This window comes from Bactrocera oleae, chromosome X (genome assembly GCF_042242935.1).
Source record: "Bactrocera oleae isolate idBacOlea1 chromosome X, idBacOlea1, whole genome shotgun sequence".
Taxonomy (NCBI): Eukaryota; Metazoa; Arthropoda; class Insecta; order Diptera; family Tephritidae; genus Bactrocera; species Bactrocera oleae.
The window spans coordinates 26,728,176-26,748,082 of NC_091541.1; the positions used below are offsets into that span (position 1 = coordinate 26,728,176).

The window sequence follows — 19,907 nt, forward strand, 5'->3', positions numbered from 1 at the left end:
TAGGGAATTTTTATTACATTTTTTGGGAATTTGTAATTTCTACACCACCGCTGATGTATACAAAAGGCGAGTTACCGAAGTTAGTTTTGGGTGCTCGGTTCCCCCGTAGACCTATATCACCCATATAGGTACAAAATAAAATCACAATAATTTCCAAAATTCACAAATAATATAAAAATATACAAAATTCATCATATAAGAAAAAACTTAAAATTTTATAAACAAAATATCACATTCACATATAATAAAGCTGTGGACAGCAAATATTTAAAATAAATAAATAAATATAACTAATGCCTAATATTTACATATTTACATATATAGAAAATATCCTACACCCAGTTTTCAGTAATAATTAATTATTTAAAACTATAAGGACCGAAAAGAAAATAAGAGCTTTAAAAATAACTCAACTTTATATATTTACATATATGGGAAAAAAATTCAAAAAATAAAGTTTACACACAAATGCTTCCGTAGGGATTTGAAGATATTTTACCACCTACTCAATTTTATTTTATATATAAACACTTATACAAATATTTTTAATTAACAATATCACATTAACTATTGCTGCTTCAGCATTAAACTTTCTTACGAAAAATAATGAACTGAAGTTGTCAGTTAATTTTAACGGGATTTTATCTGGCAGTTCATTGTTTTGGTTGTCATCTGTTCAGTAGCTCATGAACTCGTGGGTTTTCTTGGCAGCACTGAAAGTTCATGAGCTCTCTCGAAAGGCAAAGAGAGGAGTTTCGGATCATTTTATCTATAATCACGTCGCCAAGACGTGTATTAAATAAACCAAGATACCACATATATACATATTTTTTTTAATTGTCGCTTTCATGGATAGACGGACAAAACAAAATGCAGAATCCAAATTTTATATTAAGTTTCTCTAAGCATGGTGGATACAGATTTAGTACTTTTAAGCGCTGATAGAAAAACATTAAGGGAAATTATTTTAAATACGGATATTTGCTTTTCAACCCTAAAATACTTGGAAATGTGTACAAAGTGGAGACCACAAAATATTCATTGCAAGTTTGAGAAAATGACATACATATGTATGACATACAAAATTGAGATATCCCCTTGGCACCATCAGAAGATTAGTGTTGTAGATGGCTGAACTCGGCCCATTTCCACGCCCATAAAACGCAGTTGAGTGAAAAATTATTAAAGGCTATAACTTAGTTCCAAATTAGAAAAACAAAACTATAATTTGGTACGGAGCATCGAAGAATGGGTGGGGGCAACTGTGGTACAATGTTTTAAGAAATGTGTCGTGGGCCAACCAAGCTTGCTGAGAGGAAGTCTTTCCATAGGGTACCACTTCAAAAACTCCCCATATAGCGGTTATTTGGAAAACTAATAAAAATACGATAAAGCATTCAATATATACGTTGAAGCATTGTATTTCACACTCGAAATAGCTGAAAAGGCATTCATAGGACTCAATTGGACAATGGGCGTAAAAACGTCAACTTTGAAAATGTGAATTTTCTTAAAAATTTGTTATATATAAATCAAACACCAATGAAGTTATCGGAATAAACCTTTGCACAAATAGTGGGTTTAAAGTATGCCATCTCACGTCTAAAATTTTTTGAATTCATATACTTATAAGTGAAAAGGAGAATATTTTGGTAGGAGGTTAACTTTTCAAAACTCCTGAAACGCAAGGACATATGTGATGGATTGAATAATGAGGCAACTGGGCTACTTATGAAAATTGATTTCCATTTTTCTTTTTCAGCAATCCTGTGGTCTGAATTCTTGGAACCTTCTGTTGCTTTGATAGTACGATCAAAAAGCTTCATCGGTTTGAAAGTTGACAATGAACAACTTTCTGCTGTCAGGGTGGTACATGTATATAGTATAGATGTCGTTCATACTCGGCCCAGAATGCCTAGACTTTCGATATTCGAAAAGTCTATAGGGTGCGTTACTAGAACTTTTTCCATATGACTTTTATTTAGCACTTACCTTCAAACGATGCGTTTATAAATTTGACGATAAAGCTGACTTTTGATTCGTCAATTATTGCATTCTGTGTGAAGCTCGGTACAAAATGGATGCTGCAGTAATATATACTATATAGCTAAAAGACAGTCGGCTGATTGACTCAGTACGTTGTGAGCGCTCGTCAAAGATGGACACCAGCAAAGAGAAAATTCGCTATATTTTACAACTTTTCTTCGATCAAGGCGAAAAAGCAGCCAAAGCGGCTGAAAAAATTAATTTAGTTTATGGGCCCGATACTGTAAACGAACGTGTAGCACAAAAGTGGTTTGCTAGGTTCCGTTAATTTCGATGTCAAAGATGCACCACGCGTCGGGAGGCCTGTTTTCGAAAATTGCGATAAAATCATGGAAATAGTGGAAACAGACCGTCACGTAAGCATTTATTTAATTGCTGAGGAACTTAGATAAACCAGAAAACCGTTTGGAACCATTTGCATAACCTTGGATTCAAAAAGAAGCTCGATGTTTGGGTGCCATACGAACTAACGCAAAAAAACATGATAGACCAAATTTTCATCTGCGTTTCTGAATCGGATTGTGACGGGCGATAAAAAATGGGTAACTTACGACAACATCGAGCGCAAACGGTCGTGGTCAAAGCTCGGGGAAGCGGCTCAGACCGGATTGACGGCCAGGAAGGTTTTGCTGTGTGTTTGGTGGGATTGGCAAGGAATCATCTACTACGAGCTGCTTCCCTATGGCCAAACGCTCAATTCGGCCCTCTACTGCCAACAACTGGACCGCTTAAAGGCAGAACTCATCCAGAAGAGGCCATCTTTGGCTAGGACAATGCCAGACCACACACGTTTTTGGTGACGCGCAAGAAGCTCCGGGAGCTCGGATGGGAGGTTCTAATGCACCCACCTTAGAGTCCGGATCTGACACCAAGTGATTACCGTCTTTTCCAGTCCATGGCAAACGCGCTTAATGGTGAGAAGTTGGCCTCAAGAGAGGCCTGTGAAAATTGGCTCTCCAAGTTCTTTTGCCAATAGGGACGCAGCCTTCTACGAAAGGAGTATAATGAAGGTGGCATTTTGTTGGCAACACGTTTACGAATAAAACGGCGCATATTTGACTTGAATCGGACAAATGTACACAAAGTTATCATCTTTTGAAAAATCAATAAAAAACCGAACGAACTTTTTACTTTACCTAATATATGGGGGTAGAAAAGAATTTCATATTGTTATCAGAAAATTTAAATAATACATCTCACGGGTACCCATACTTTTGCTAAAAAGTTAACGATAGGCACTGAGGACCACCTTTTCGGTATCTGGCAGCTTCAAAATTTACGCTCTGATTGCGACAATTTTTAGACATGAGGTGGACAGTTTTATTTTTATATCTTTATTTGTACTTGATTCACATACTCTATAGTAAAATAATCCAATGTAATATTACTGTGCATCGATTAGAGGTTGAAATCCTACGGATTATTGAATGACCTGTTACATATGTATGTATGTCGCTTACAGTCGAGCTACTAGTGCAGAAGGTCCTTTCATTGTAGGCAATTTTATTGTTCTAACAAAAATTTTTAATTTCATGATTTCTCGAATATCAACATTACAAATTTTATTTCATAATTTTCAGAGTATCTGCGCTCACATCAATGATATAAAAGGCGACTGCCTGATGCTATCTTCAGATATTTACCCTAATAAATGAACTGAGACAATGAAAAAATAAAATAAAAACTAAGAGAGTATGATTTTACAGTTAATAAGTTAATAATAGCTTGTAGTAAAATATCGTTGAATGCGAAAAAGAAAAACATTACATTTGTTCCTCATTAAAAAAGATTTAGGAAATAATTTAAAAGCGTAGCTCATTATGTAAAGATTGTTTATAAAAATAAAATTGTGATTTTTGAAATTCTTAATAAATGCGTTTTAAATACACTTACTGTTAAAGAACTTGATTTTCCTAATTAATCTGATATTTAATTATAATATAAAGTCTATTGCGAAGGAGAATGGCAGCTTTGCAATTGGTATGACTGACATCGATTTACCGAATAATTAATCTACAATTACTGTTAAAAATATCCGTGAAAAGAAAGGTTTTACTTAAAATATACTGCGGTCAAGCGATCTGAAACGAATATAATCATTAATCATTTTCAACTTTTTATTGATATACAAGTACATAGACTTCAGAAGTTAATTATATTCGCTGGTTCAAAACCTTCTAAGGTTATTTTGCGGTATGCTTATTTTGCTTATGGATAATTGCCTAAAAATTTAGCCAATAAAATTAATTTATTCAACTCTAACAACTTTTATAAAAAGCACTGGATTTGACTTTCTTATAGCACGATTGACTCTACTACAAATTGATCAACTTCAAAGATTATACATACATGTATGTTATAAATCGTCACATAAAATCAAAAAAGCGGTAAATTACATTTCATACATTTTACTGGAGAAGCAAAAAACCAAAACAAAGCATATTTTATTAGAAATATAACATAAGAAAAAATGATAAAGAAGAACACACACAATGTCATGGCAAGTCATTTTGTTATAAAACTCTGAACAGGGTACATTAAGTTTGCCACGATACACCCAGAAGGGATCGTTGGAGTCCACATAAAACATATTTATAAAAGATCAGCATAACGAGCTGAGTCGATTTAGCTATGTCTGTCTGTCTGTATAAACGCAAACTAGTCCCTCAGTTTTTGAGATATCGATCTGAAATTTTTCCCACGTCCTTTTCTCACCATTTGTCAGAACCACCGATATCGGACCACTATAGCATATAGTTGCCATACAAACTAAATGGTCGAAATCAAATTCTTCTATGGAAAACTTTTTCATTTGACGAGATAAGACAATTGTGCAATCTCCGACGAAATAGTTCTGATCCGATCACTGTAGTATATATTATTCATACAAACCCAACGTTCGGAATCAAGTGCTTGTGTGGAAAACTATTTCATTTGACGAGATATATTCAAGAAATTTGGCACGGATTATTGCCTAAAGCAATGGTATAATCTCCGAAGAAATTGTTCTGATCGGACTTTTTAGAGGATTGTATGGCAGCTATAAAAAAGTGAATCAAAAGCGTAAATCAGAGAAATGTGGATTTTCTAGTTACCACCACTGCCACATGTATTTGTGTACATACTATGTATTTAGTTTTTTTTTATACTCTCGCAACCTGTTGCTACAGAGTATAATAGTTTTGTTCACCTAACGGTTTTTTGTATCACCTAAAACTAATCGAGTTAGATATAGGGTTATATATATATAAATGATCAGGATGAAGAGACGAGTTGAAATCCGGGTGACTGTCTGTCCGTCCGTGCAAGCTCTAACTTGAGTAAAAATTGAGATATCTTTATGAAACTTGGTAGACATGTTTCTTGGTACCGTGAGACGGTTGGTATTGCAGATGGGCGTAATCGGACCACTGCCACGCCCACAAAGCGCCATTAATCAAAAACAAATAACTTGCCATAACTAAGCTCCGCAATAAGATACAAGACTGTTATTTGGTACACAGGATCACATTAGGGAGGGGCATCTGCAGTTAAAACTTTTTTTTTTAAAGTGGGCGTGGTCCCGGTTCTAATAGGTTTAATGTGCATATCTCCTAAACCGCTAATGCTATAATAACAAAATTCACTAGAAGCAAATGTTTTTAGCACTTCTATTGACGGTGTGAAAATAGTTGAAATCGGGTGGCAACTCCGCCCACTCCCCATATAACGGTACTGTTAAAAACTACTAAAAGCGCCATAAATCAAGCACTAAACACGCCAGAGACATTAAATTTTATCTCTGAGATGGTATAAGATGAATTTATAGGAACCGCTTTCAAAATTAGACAGTGGGCGTGGCACAGCCCACTTTTAGGTGAAAACCCATATCTTGAGATCTGCTTAACCGATTTCAACCAAATTCGGTGCATAATGTTCTTTTCATGTTTCTATGTCATAGTGCGAAAATTGGCGAAATCGGACTACAACCACGCCTACTTCCCATGTAACACCATTTTCAATTCCATCTGATTCTTTCACTTTCCACTATGCAAATCAGGTAACAATGATTATATCGGGGTAGAACTTTTCGTGAATAATGTAATTAAAGTATGCCACCTTGCGGCCAAAAATTGTCTAAATCGAACCAAAACTGTTCAAACCCCTAAGTACTAAATATATGGACCCCATTGCCTATAGTTGACCTTCTACCGAAAATATCAGTCAATCCACAAAGAAATCTCAAACGAGTATACCATTTGACTTTGCGAGAGTATAAAATGTTCGGTTACATCCGAACTTAGCCCTTCCTTACTTGTTAGTATTTAAATAATTCCATGAGCATGTATGTAGGACAAAAGTACCTACATGTCTATAAGTATTCCCTCACATTTATGTACTTATATATTTTTGTGAATCTTACATCCGGATATGAAGTCGTAAAATTTATAGTTAAAGCATTTAAGACCTTATTAGTAAAATATTTGTGACACTAATAAATATTGAATCGAATTCTTCGGTTTTGTGTGGCATTAGTGATAGCAAGGTTTGGCTAAATATGCAATAGCACAGAAATTAATTCCGATCAGGTGTTTCTATAAATGTACGTTATTTCATGAACATACCAGCGAAGTTACCACAATGAAACCCACAAGTTTACGAAAAGGTTTGTAAAATGTCATTTGGAATAAATTATTCGTATACTTTTACCACTTTTGCACAGCATAACACTTTTATTTATTTGCAGATTTTATGATACACTGTGAAAATGCGAAATCGGATACTAGACACACTAGGGGGGTGTGTGTTATGTTGAAAATACAAAATGTGCGATAACAAAAAAAATCCGGTGTATTATATTAACTTTTCAAAACTCCTGAAACGCAAGGACATATGTGATGGATTGAATAATGAGGCAACTGGGCTACTTATGAAAATTGATTTCCATTTTTCTTTTTCAGCAATCCTGTGGTCTGAATTCTTGGAACCTTCTGTTGCTTTGATAGTACGATCAAAAAAGCCTCATCGGTTTGAAAGTTGACAATGAACAACTTTCTGCTGTCAGGGTGGTACATGTATATAGTATAGATGTCGTTCATACTCGGCCCAGAATGCCTAGACTTTCGATATTCGAAAAGTCTATAGGGTGCGTTACTAGAACTTTTTCCATATGACTTTTATTTAGCACTTACCTTCAAACGATGCGTTTATAAATTTGACGATAAAGCTGACTTTTGATTCGTCAATTATTGCATTCTGTGTGAAGCTCGGTACAAAATGGATGCTGCAGTAATATATACTATATAGCTAAAAGACAGTCGGCTGATTGACTCAGTACGTTGTGAGCGCTCGTCAAAGATGGACACCAGCAAAGAGAAAATTCGCTATATTTTACAACTTTTCTTCGATCAAGGCGAAAAAGCAGCCAAAGCGGCTGAAAAAATTAATTTAGTTTATGGGCCCGATACTGTAAACGAACGTGTAGCACAAAAGTGGTTTGCTAGGTTCCGTTAATTTCGATGTCAAAGATGCACCACGCGTCGGGAGGCCTGTTTTCGAAAATTGCGATAAAATCATGGAAATAGTGGAAACAGACCGTCACGTAAGCATTTATTTAATTGCTGAGGAACTTAGATAAACCAGAAAACCGTTTGGAACCATTTGCATAACCTTGGATTCAAAAAGAAGCTCGATGTTTGGGTGCCATACGAACTAACGCAAAAAAACATGATAGACCAAATTTTCATCTGCGTTTCTGAATCGGATTGTGACGGGCGATAAAAAATGGGTAACTTACGACAACATCGAGCGCAAACGGTCGTGGTCAAAGCTCGGGGAAGCGGCTCAGACCGGATTGACGGCCAGGAAGGTTTTGCTGTGTGTTTGGTGGGATTGGCAAGGAATCATCTACTACGAGCTGCTTCCCTATGGCCAAACGCTCAATTCGGCCCTCTACTGCCAACAACTGGACCGCTTAAAGGCAGAACTCATCCAGAAGAGGCCATCTTTGGCTAGGACAATGCCAGACCACACACGTTTTTGGTGACGCGCAAGAAGCTCCGGGAGCTCGGATGGGAGGTTCTAATGCACCCACCTTAGAGTCCGGATCTGACACCAAGTGATTACCGTCTTTTCCAGTCCATGGCAAACGCGCTTAATGGTGAGAAGTTGGCCTCAAGAGAGGCCTGTGAAAATTGGCTCTCCAAGTTCTTTTGCCAATAGGGACGCAGCCTTCTACGAAAGGAGTATAATGAAGGTGGCATTTTGTTGGCAACACGTTTACGAATAAAACGGCGCATATTTGACTTGAATCGGACAAATGTACACAAAGTTATCATCTTTTGAAAAATCAATAAAAAACCGAACGAACTTTTTACTTTACCTAATATATGGGGGTAGAAAAGAATTTCATATTGTTATCAGAAAATTTAAATAATACATCTCACGGGTACCCATACTTTTGCTAAAAAGTTAACGATAGGCACTGAGGACCACCTTTTCGGTATCTGGCAGCTTCAAAATTTACGCTCTGATTGCGACAATTTTTAGACATGAGGTGGACAGTTTTATTTTTATATCTTTATTTGTACTTGATTCACATACTCTATAGTAAAATAATCCAATGTAATATTACTGTGCATCGATTAGAGGTTGAAATCCTACGGATTATTGAATGACCTGTTACATATGTATGTATGTCGCTTACAGTCGAGCTACTAGTGCAGAAGGTCCTTTCATTGTAGGCAATTTTATTGTTCTAACAAAAATTTTTAATTTCATGATTTCTCGAATATCAACATTACAAATTTTATTTCATAATTTTCAGAGTATCTGCGCTCACATCAATGATATAAAAGGCGACTGCCTGATGCTATCTTCAGATATTTACCCTAATAAATGAACTGAGACAATGAAAAAATAAAATAAAAACTAAGAGAGTATGATTTTACAGTTAATAAGTTAATAATAGCTTGTAGTAAAATATCGTTGAATGCGAAAAAGAAAAACATTACATTTGTTCCTCATTAAAAAAGATTTAGGAAATAATTTAAAAGCGTAGCTCATTATGTAAAGATTGTTTATAAAAATAAAATTGTGATTTTTGAAATTCTTAATAAATGCGTTTTAATACACTTACTGTTAAAGAACTTGATTTTCCTAATTAATCTGATATTTAATTATAATATAAAGTCTATTGCGAAGGAGAATGGCAGCTTTGCAATTGGTATGACTGACATCGATTTACCGAATAATTAATCTACAATTACTGTTAAAAATATCCGTGAAAAGAAAGGTTTTACTTAAAATATACTGCGGTCAAGCGATCTGAAACAAATATAATCATTAATCATTTTCAACTTTTTATTGATATACAAGTACATAGACTTCAGAAGTTAATTATATTCGCTGGTTCAAAACCTTCTAAGGTTATTTTGCGGTATGCTTATTTTGCTTATGGATAATTGCCTAAAAATTTAGCCAATAAAATTAATTTATTCAACTCTAACAACTTTTATAAAAAGCACTGGATTTGACTTTCTTATAGCACGATTGACTCTACTACAAATTGATCAACTTCAAAGATTATACATACATACATGTATGTTATAAATCGTCACATAAAATCAAAAAAGCTGTAAATTACATTTCATACATTTTACTGGAGAAGCAAAAAACCAAAACAAAGCATATTTTATTAGAAATATAACATAAGAAAAAATGATAAAGAAGAACACACACAATGTCATGGCAAGTCATTTTGTTATAAAACTCTGAACAGGGTACATTAAGTTTGCCACGATACACCCAGAAGGGATCGTTGGAGTCCACATAAAACATATTTATAAAAGATCAGCATAACGAGCTGAGTCGATTTAGCTATGTCTGTCTGTCTGTATAAACGCAAACTAGTCCCTCAGTTTTTGAGATATCGATCTGAAATTTTTCCCACGTCCTTTTCTCACCATTTGTCAGAACCACCGATATCGGACCACTATAGCATATAGTTGCCATACAAACTAAATGGTCGAAATCAAATTCTTCTATGGAAAACTTTTTCATTTGACGAGATAAGACAATTGTGCAATCTCCGACGAAATAGTTCTGATCCGATCACTGTAGTATATATTATTCATACAAACCCAACGTTCGGAATCAAGTGCTTGTGTGGAAAACTATTTCATTTGACGAGATATATTCAAGAAATTTGGCACGGATTATTGCCTAAAGCAATGGTATAATCTCCGAAGAAATTGTTCTGATCGGACTTTTTAGAGGATTGTATGGCAGCTATAAAAAAGTGAATCAAAAGCGTAAATCAGAGAAATGTGGATTTTCTAGTTACCACCACTGCCACATGTATTTGTGTACATACTATGTATTTAGTTTTTTTTTATACTCTCGCAACCTGTTGCTACAGAGTATAATAGTTTTGTTCACCTAACGGTTTTTTGTATCACCTAAAACTAATCGAGTTAGATATAGGGTTATATATATATAAATGATCAGGATGAAGAGACGAGTTGAAATCCGGGTGACTGTCTGTCCGTCCGTGCAAGCTCTAACTTGAGTAAAAATTGAGATATCTTTATGAAACTTGGTAGACATGTTTCTTGGTACCGTGAGACGGTTGGTATTGCAGATGGGCGTAATCGGACCACTGCCACGCCCACAAAGCGCCATTAATCAAAAACAAATAACTTGCCATAACTAAGCTCCGCAATAAGATACAAGACTGTTATTTGGTACACAGGATCACATTAGGGAGGGGCATCTGCAGTTAAAACTTTTTTTTTTAAAGTGGGCGTGGTCCCGGTTCTAATAGGTTTAATGTGCATATCTCCTAAACCGCTAACGCTATAATAACAAAATTCACTAGAAGCAAATGTTTTTAGCACTTCTATTGACGGTGTGAAAATAGTTGAAATCGGGTGGCAACTCCGCCCACTCCCCATATAACGGTACTGTTAAAAACTACTAAAAGCGCCATAAATCAAGCACTAAACACGCCAGAGACATTAAATTTTATCTCTGAGATGGTATAAGATGAATTTATAGGAACCGCTTTCAAAATTAGACAGTGGGCGTGGCACAGCCCACTTTTAGGTGAAAACCCATATCTTGAGATCTGCTTAACCGATTTCAACCAAATTCGGTGCATAATGTTCTTTTCATGTTTCTATGTCATAGTGCGAAAATTGGCGAAATCGGACTACAACCACGCCTACTTCCCATGTAACACCATTTTCAATTCCATCTGATTCTTTCACTTTCCACTATGCAAATCAGGTAACAATGATTATATCGGGGTAGAACTTTTCGTGAATAATGTAATTAAAGTATGCCACCTTGCGGCCAAAAATTGTCTAAATCGAACCAAAACTGTTCAAACCCCTAAGTACTAAATATATGGACCCCATTGCCTATAGTTGACCTTCTACCGAAAATATCAGTCAATCCACAAAGAAATCTCAAACGAGTATACCATTTGACTTTGCGAGAGTATAAAATGTTCGGTTACATCCGAACTTAGCCCTTCCTTACTTGTTAGTATTTAAATAATTCCATGAGCATGTATGTAGGACAAAAGTACCTACATGTCTATAAGTATTCCCTCACATTTATGTACTTATATATTTTTGTGAATCTTACATCCGGATATGAAGTCGTAAAATTTATAGTTAAAGCATTTAAGACCTTATTAGTAAAATATTTGTGACACTAATAAATATTGAATCGAATTCTTCGGTTTTGTGTGGCATTAGTGATAGCAAGGTTTGGCTAAATATGCAATAGCACAGAAATTAATTCCGATCAGGTGTTTCTATAAATGTACGTTATTTCATGAACATACCAGCGAAGTTACCACAATGAAACCCACAAGTTTACGAAAAGGTTTGTAAAATGTCATTTGGAATAAATTATTCGTATACTTTTACCACTTTTGCACAGCATAACACTTTTATTTATTTGCAGATTTTATGATACACTGTGAAAATGCGAAATCGGATACTAGACACACTAGGGGGGTGTGTGTTATGTTGAAAATACAAAATGTGCGATAACAAAAAAAATCCGGTGTATTATATTAACTTTTCAAAACTCCTGAAACGCAAGGACATATGTGATGGATTGAATAATGAGGCAACTGGGCTACTTATGAAAATTGATTTCCATTTTTCTTTTTCAGCAATCCTGTGGTCTGAATTCTTGGAACCTTCTGTTGCTTTGATAGTACGATCAAAAAAGCCTCATCGGTTTGAAAGTTGACAATGAACAACTTTCTGCTGTCAGGGTGGTACATGTATATAGTATAGATGTCGTTCATACTCGGCCCAGAATGCCTATACTTTCGATATTCGAAAAGTCTATAGGGTGCGTTACTAGAACTTTTTCCATATGACTTTTATTTAGCACTTACCTTCAAACGATGCGTTTATAAATTTGACGGTAAGCTGACTTTTGATTCGTCAATTATTGCATTCTGTGTGAAGCTCGGTACAAAATGGATGCTGCAGTACTTTATACTGGTAGCTAAAAGACAGTCGGCTGAGTGGATAACAGACGACGAGCCGAATCCAAAGAGAGCGAAAACGCAACAGCTGGCTGGTAATGTGATGACATCTCTATTTTGGGATGTTAACGGAATAATATTCATCGAATATCTCCAAACAGGAACCACCACCAACAGTAAATATAATATTAAATAAATATAGTGCATGCCAATCGGTATAAAAATTAGATAAGTGCAGTGGCTTCTACGTAAATTCTATATCTCAGCAACTATTCGACTAATTATAACCAAATTATATGTTAAATTTTGATATACCTATAGCGAGATTGGATTACAATCTCTGAAATGACACCTATTTAAATTACATCAGATTCTTTCTTTCAAAAATCGAGATTAATTAAACCCACCATTACTGAAGGTGTCTAACAAGATCTTATTATAAACTTAAGGTGGGGCATCTCTCATTCAAAATTAGTCGAAATGGGCCTATACCTATGACGTCAATAGTTACGACTGACTTTATTACCGAAAATATCCGTGATTTTGCTATATATCTTAAAGAAATGAAATGATAATAATCTGATTTGACTATAAAAATGGATAAAGTTAATTCAGTACTTCATCTAGACCCCATATGTTTGTCGCACTTCTCGTTGATTTTATACCATATGTGTATATAGGTCAGTATGTAAGATATCTTAGGATGTAGTGTATGTAGCGAGTTGTCTTCTTGTGGTGAATCTTGGGTAAAGCTAAATCACAAAAGCTGAAGGATAGGCATATCCAATCAGGTACTTTTGTGGCAGGCTTTTTGGGGAATGGAAAGTCGGCAGAAGTCTGTGCAAAGTGTCGGCCGGAAAGTGTAGCCTTATTATTGTATGTACGCACGATTGGAGCTTTTATGATATGTACATAGGTCTAGAAATATAAACTGGGATTGTACTGCAGAAAGCTCCTACTAAAACGAACAATTTGCTTACTGCGGACGCGGTAAATAAGCGTGTCGAAGGCTTCAGCTCTGCATGCAAAGCAGCCATGGAGAGCTTTCGTTAGTAGCAATAAATATTATCTTAGGAACGATTATAACAATTTGAACAACATTTTTTGCAGAATATAACCTTGAGATCCAGTACAGTTTGAAAATCAACCTCACACTTATTAAGTACCATCTGATTTTCCCACTTTGCAGTATATACATCAAGAATCAATTCAGCTATCGTAATAAAGATATTCGACTTGTGAGTGTATCCTAGGTATGGCACCTCTCAACTAAAATTGATCTAGTTCGAATTACTGTTTAAACCTCCACATATCTAATATGTGGACCACAATACCTATGGAAAATTTTTTATCGAAAATGTCAATCGATCTAAGAATTGTCTAAATTAAATTCAGAAGGCATCTTTTTTTTATACAAGTGAGCTCTGGTGGCAAATGGATATCATTGGGTCAATAATTCTACCATCCCCCATACACCTAATATAAGAATTTTCAAAATTACGTTTTACTTTGTACCGTTTCAAAAAATAAGATGTGTGTTAACGAAATCCAGGTTATGCTATAGTTTGGGGACAAAAATGGCGTGAAATCAGTCTACGAATAACCGCAGCCAAAATGTTCGGATAAACCAAACCTTAGCCCTTCCTTACTTGTTTTTTGAAGAATACGGACCTCTTAGTGTGAATATATTAATGTTTACTTTCTTCATGAGAAAGATATGGAGTTGAATATTCATAAACAAAGCAAAATATTACTTACATTTGGGTATACCTCAACAAAACGAGTGTTTGGAGGCCTTCCACGTTTGCGATTAAAAAACCCATCTATAGAAGTATTTTGAATAGAGCCACGCACCTCCATAGACGTAGTTAAGGGTGTGGTGGAGTCTATATCACCCAGATCAATGTCATTGCAATGATTGCCTTTCTGCAGAGTAGTAGCGTCGAACCTTGCATCATATTTTTTCATTTTTGGTGGCTCAGATGTATTTTCATTTAATGCGTTATCATATCTATTAGCAGACTGGGAATCGTATTGTTGTAAATAGAGATTGTCAAGTTTTTCCGAATTAGATCTTCCGATTCCAGAAAAGTTACTCCAACTATTCGCTGCTCCAGTCGCATTATATTGCGTCAAGCTGCATGTTTCACTTGTCGTGGTTGACGTGCATAACAGTTTCGCTGCTAGCATACTGTATTGGAGATAGAGATTGTGTTGATTTGGTTGTTGTTGGAATAAACGTTTGTTATCGCTGTGGACAGATTCTCTCACGGTCCTCGGTATTTTTATTCTGTTATTAGCATCGATTTCAGTAAACAGAGGCGGGGATGGTATGTTCAGTTTCTTCTGGCTTAGGTCACTTAGGTGAAAAGCTTTTGGAAAAAAAAATTTTATCTTTTCATGCTTAATTAGTAAAGTATTAAATTTTAACTAAGATATTCGGGTTTATGATAGTTGCTACAATCACGCCAATCATTTAAGAAGCATAATATGTACATAATTAACATAACATAATAATTAAAATACAAGTATATACCTAATATTTGACAGAACGGGTCTCAATACCTCAATTTGGACAAAATATTAACTTTCGACAAGTTTTCCATAGATACAGATTTAGGTACAATTTACTCAAGTTTTAACCCGAGGAGCTTGATAAAACAAAATTTTTAATAGAAGCATTAACATTAATCACTCTGAAAGACTATGAAATCGAATAATTAAGAATAATGTTATACTTCCCGTCTGTAATAGCTGGTTCTTTGCGTAAGCACCATTCAATAACACTCGCAGATGGAGAAATGCCAGTAAAGGCTAAATTTATAATGGAAGAAACAGTTTTTAGCTTGAAATTTTTGTTTACTTTAAATATCGTTTTCTAGAATTTTTAATCATTCATTTCATCATATAAAAAAGGTTTCCATACACGGAATTCAGTTAAATTTGTCAATTTGCATGACAGCAATATGCTATAGAGTTCGATCTAAACAATTTCTTCAAAGTGCCTTGGATAATAATCCATGCCAAATTTCGTGAAGACGTCTCGTGAAAGTTTCCCATACAAGATCATGAGTTTGATTGGGAAGTTTGTATGGCAGCTATATACACAGTGGTCTGATATCGGTGGTTCTAATAGGGGAGAGAAAGACGTGTGTCATATTGATGTCTCAAAAACTGAGGAACTAGTTCACGTATATACAGACGGATATACGCACAGAGAGATAGACGGGCTCATCACCCCATTCATTTATCGACCATATATGCTTTATAGGGCCTCCAACGTTTTCTTTTGGGTATTACAAACTTTGTAGCAAACCCTATTCAGGGTATCAAAAATCGTAATGGTATTCATTTGTAAATATTCGAACATACTCGTTGTATTAGTATTTGTTTAACAATTCAATTGTCGACAATTTGCATTCAATTTACAAAATTGGTTTACACCATAGATTTTTTTCACCCCAACTCAACTATTATAAAAAGTTAACGTTTGCCAAACAGCCTAAATGTGATTATATTTCGAACTAAAAGAAGTGGTATATTTCTGAGAGTACAATTGATACCCGGTAGTCACGTGAAAAATATCTACACTTTTGGTACGTACTAACTTCAAAGTACGTTATGATTAGTTTGTTTGACTGCAGCGGGTGAATTCACTTAACTATTATATTTTCTCACGAAGTATGTATGTTTATGAATGCAAATGAATTGCATAATATTCAGACGTATAACATTGGTTGGAAAATTTGATTCTACTTCATTATACACAAATAAAATATAAAGTGAAATAATATTGTACACATAACATGTTTATATTATATATTAGTTACATACCAAAATATTTGTTTTTGCTACAATTGAAAACGCAGTTATTGTGTTCTTTGCAACGGAAATGTCGCATCTCCTCGCTGGCATACTTTCGATGATCTTCTTCATCCTGGTCATTGGCAGCCCTCGACAGATGTTTTAGAGAATCCATGTATGAGACTGTAGGGCTGTAATGCATACCAATTACACAATAAGTACGTACATATGTATGTAGAGTTATGTTCATAATAATTGAAAACGCGTATCTATTTTCCTTAGCAATTATACCCGAAATTGTGTTTTCAGCATTACATAACGATGTAAAAAATAAATATTAATTTGGGTTTTGCAAAAGTAACCGTATTTCTATTTTTCCTATTAACTAGTCCTTGTAGGAAAACTCAATTAGGATTGTTTTAGACAAAAAAAAATAAGTTTAACTAATTATTGTCTTTTCGAAGTCCGTAATTAAGAAAGAGTAAAGTCATAACTCTGAGAACAATTAAAAGACATTTGGTAGATCCCAATTTAAACGTCAGAACCCCACATAAATGTATCACCTTTAACTATATTATGTGGTATTAGAAAAACATATTTCGGTTTAAAAATATCCACATAAAGTTGTTAAAGTCAAAATGGTGAAATGTTTCAAAGGTTTACAGACCAGATGAAGGTAAAGTGGTACTTATCAGTTTTAAAATTTTGCAGAAATAACCTACAATCCTAAAAACTGATCTAATATGTCTGCAAGACATTTAGTACTGGTTCGGAGTTTTTTTTTTTGTACATGGCCAATAATAGAATTTAAAGCATTATGGACCAGATCAAATATATCCAACTATTAGAATAGGTTATGCTTTATTATATCGTGGAAGAATTTTCGAAAAATTGCTTAAAACATAAAAGGATCTTAAATTATTTCTCCGAACATAACAATATTGGTCAAAAAGGGTGGACTGTTCTATTCCTTGCCTTGAACCCCTTTGAAAATGAGTGGGAAGATATCATTTAATATGTTTACGGAAAAACGTTTAATGGAATGTAGAGCGACAATCAGTCAGGTTAATAGGGGCATGCACGCCGTGCTATGAAGATATGCTGCTGTACATCAAAACAAAGCCTATTGAATTAAATATTGGTTGAAGTATTATATTATTTCAGTAAAAGGTAAAAAAAAAATTTTGGGTTTTTAATGAATTCTAGGCCTTTTGTAGTTGATTCACATTCACGTTTTTACCTTTCTTTGAAATACATTTACCTTTGTCGGAAAAGCGGAAAGAAATATAATGAAATTTATACATCCTGTTACTAGTCTATGTAGTTGAATTGAATTTGAAATGTATTACTTTTTGAAAAATTATGTTTTCTCGGTCCTAAATGAGCAGTCCTATTTTCGTGAACGTAACTGTATGTACACACATTTACATGCTTGAATATGCATTTTCTTAATATGGACATCTACTCAAACATACATAAATAAATATTGATATAAATAAGTTTTAACATGAGTATATGTGTTCTATAATTCAATACCAATTTACATAATCTTATTAAAAGGTAGTATTTTTCCAAGGGCTTCGAGTTTATTTTCTATGGACAAATTAATTATTGTTCTTAAACAAATTGTATTACTTATAAATTCTTAAGAAAAATTTAGTTACTTACAATAGACCAGGGTAAACCATTTTTGAAAGCAAAATAAACAAGTAAGGAAGTTGTAAGTTCAGGTGTCACCGAACGTTTTATACTCTCGCAACTTGCAAGGATCCAAGCCGTGTTGGCAAAATTTTAAACTAAAGGAAGTATTGATCCGATTCAACCAATTTTTGACACAAAACATACTATTATCGAGAGTTTCATTTATTTATTTTATTATATGAATTTCAACTATATATCTTACACATTGACCGATATTTTCGGTAAAAAATTAACTATAGGCACTGGGATCCACATATTCAGTACTTAGGGGCTTGAACAGTTTTAGTTCGATTTAGATAATTTTTGGTCACAAGGTGGCATACTTTAAGCGTATTATTCACGCAAAGTTTTACGCCGATATAATCATTGTTGCTTGATTTGCATAGTGGAAAGTGAAAGAATCAGGTGGAATTTAAAATGATGTTGTATGGGAAATAGGAAAATGTTGTAATTCCGATTTCGCCCATTTTCGAATTATAACATAGAAATATAAGAGGACTGTTATGTACCGAGTTTGGTTGAAATCTGTTAAGCAGATCCCAAGATATGGGGTTTCATCTTAAAGTAGGCGGTGTCATGTCCACTGTCTAATTTTGAAAGCGGTTCCTATAAATTCATCTTATACCATCCCAGAGATACAAAGTATTTTCTCTGGCGTGTTTAGTGCTTGATCTACGCGATTTTACTAGTTTTTAACAGCACCATTATATGGGGAGTGAGCGAAGTTGCCATCCGATTTCACCCATTTTCACAGTGTCGGTGTGCTTTAGCGGTTAAGAAGATATTCACATTAAACCTATTAGGGGGCGGGACCACGCCCACTTTAAAAAAAACTTTTAATCTGCAGAAATCCCCTCCCAAATGTGATCGTGTATACCAAATAACAGTCTTGTATCTTATTGTGGAGTTTAGTTATAGCAATTCATTTGTTTTTGATTAATGGCGTTTTGTGGGCGTGGCAGTGGTCGTGGTTACGCCCATCTGCAATACTAACCGTCTTACGGTACCATGAAATATTTTTACCAAGTTTCATCAAATTATTTCAATTTTTACATAAGTCACAGCTTGTGCGGACGGACGGACAGACAGTCACCCGGATTTCAACTCGTCTCTTCATTCTGATCATTTATATATATATAACCTTATATCTAACTCGATTATTTTAGGTGATACAAACAACCGTTAGGTGAACAAGACTATTATACTCTGTAGCAACATGTTGCGTGAGTATAAAAATAGTAAGATTAAATACATTGGAAACGAAAGATAAAATAACAAAAATAAAAAATTATTATTTACGGGCTATCTAAGGTCGGTAAGAGGAGGTACATAGTTGGATTTTATATAATATTTATGTAGATAAAAACTGGGTTTCTCGATATACAGCTTGTGTATTAACATCTTGGTCCAAAAAACTCGAAACTAATGTTAAAAATTCAAATATCCAAGTTTTAGGGTTTTTTATTTTTATAGAAAAAAAAATAATTTTTCAAAATTTAGTGGTAACTTACCATTTTATATCGAAAGCACACTGTACGTTTTATTTAAAATATTAATGAGGAAACCTTATTTTGACTTAAAATTGAAAAAACTCCTATTTTTCATTAAAAGAATTTAACGTCAAAATATCTTTTTTTTAACTGTCAATGGGCTTTTTGTTTGTTGAAATTTCTACTTTCTGATGGTATAAAACATATATACATTGCTATGGTAAATTTTCTCAGAAAAAAGACCCCACTAAACGATTCAAAGCTGCTTTTTTGTTTCGTCTGACTAAATTTTTACTTTTTATACACTCCGCGTTATTTGCTCATATGTATAACCGTTACTTCTTATAACACAATGGAGTTAAGATGACTAAAAT

General features: G+C 34.4%; 1 protein-coding gene across 1 annotated transcript in view; it reads right to left on the reverse strand.

Moving 5' to 3' along the window:
* LOC106620102 (uncharacterized) overlaps positions 1 to 19,907 on the reverse strand; it is a 51,969-nt gene that overhangs the window by 22,770 nt on the left and 9,292 nt on the right. Inside the window, exons 4-5 of the mRNA XM_070112300.1 lie at positions 16,373 to 16,533; positions 14,297 to 14,910 (exon numbers count right to left, since the gene is read on the reverse strand). Of these exons, the coding sequence (XP_069968401.1) occupies positions 14,297 to 14,910; positions 16,373 to 16,533 (775 nt within the window). The remainder of the gene's footprint in view (positions 1 to 14,296; positions 14,911 to 16,372; positions 16,534 to 19,907) is intronic.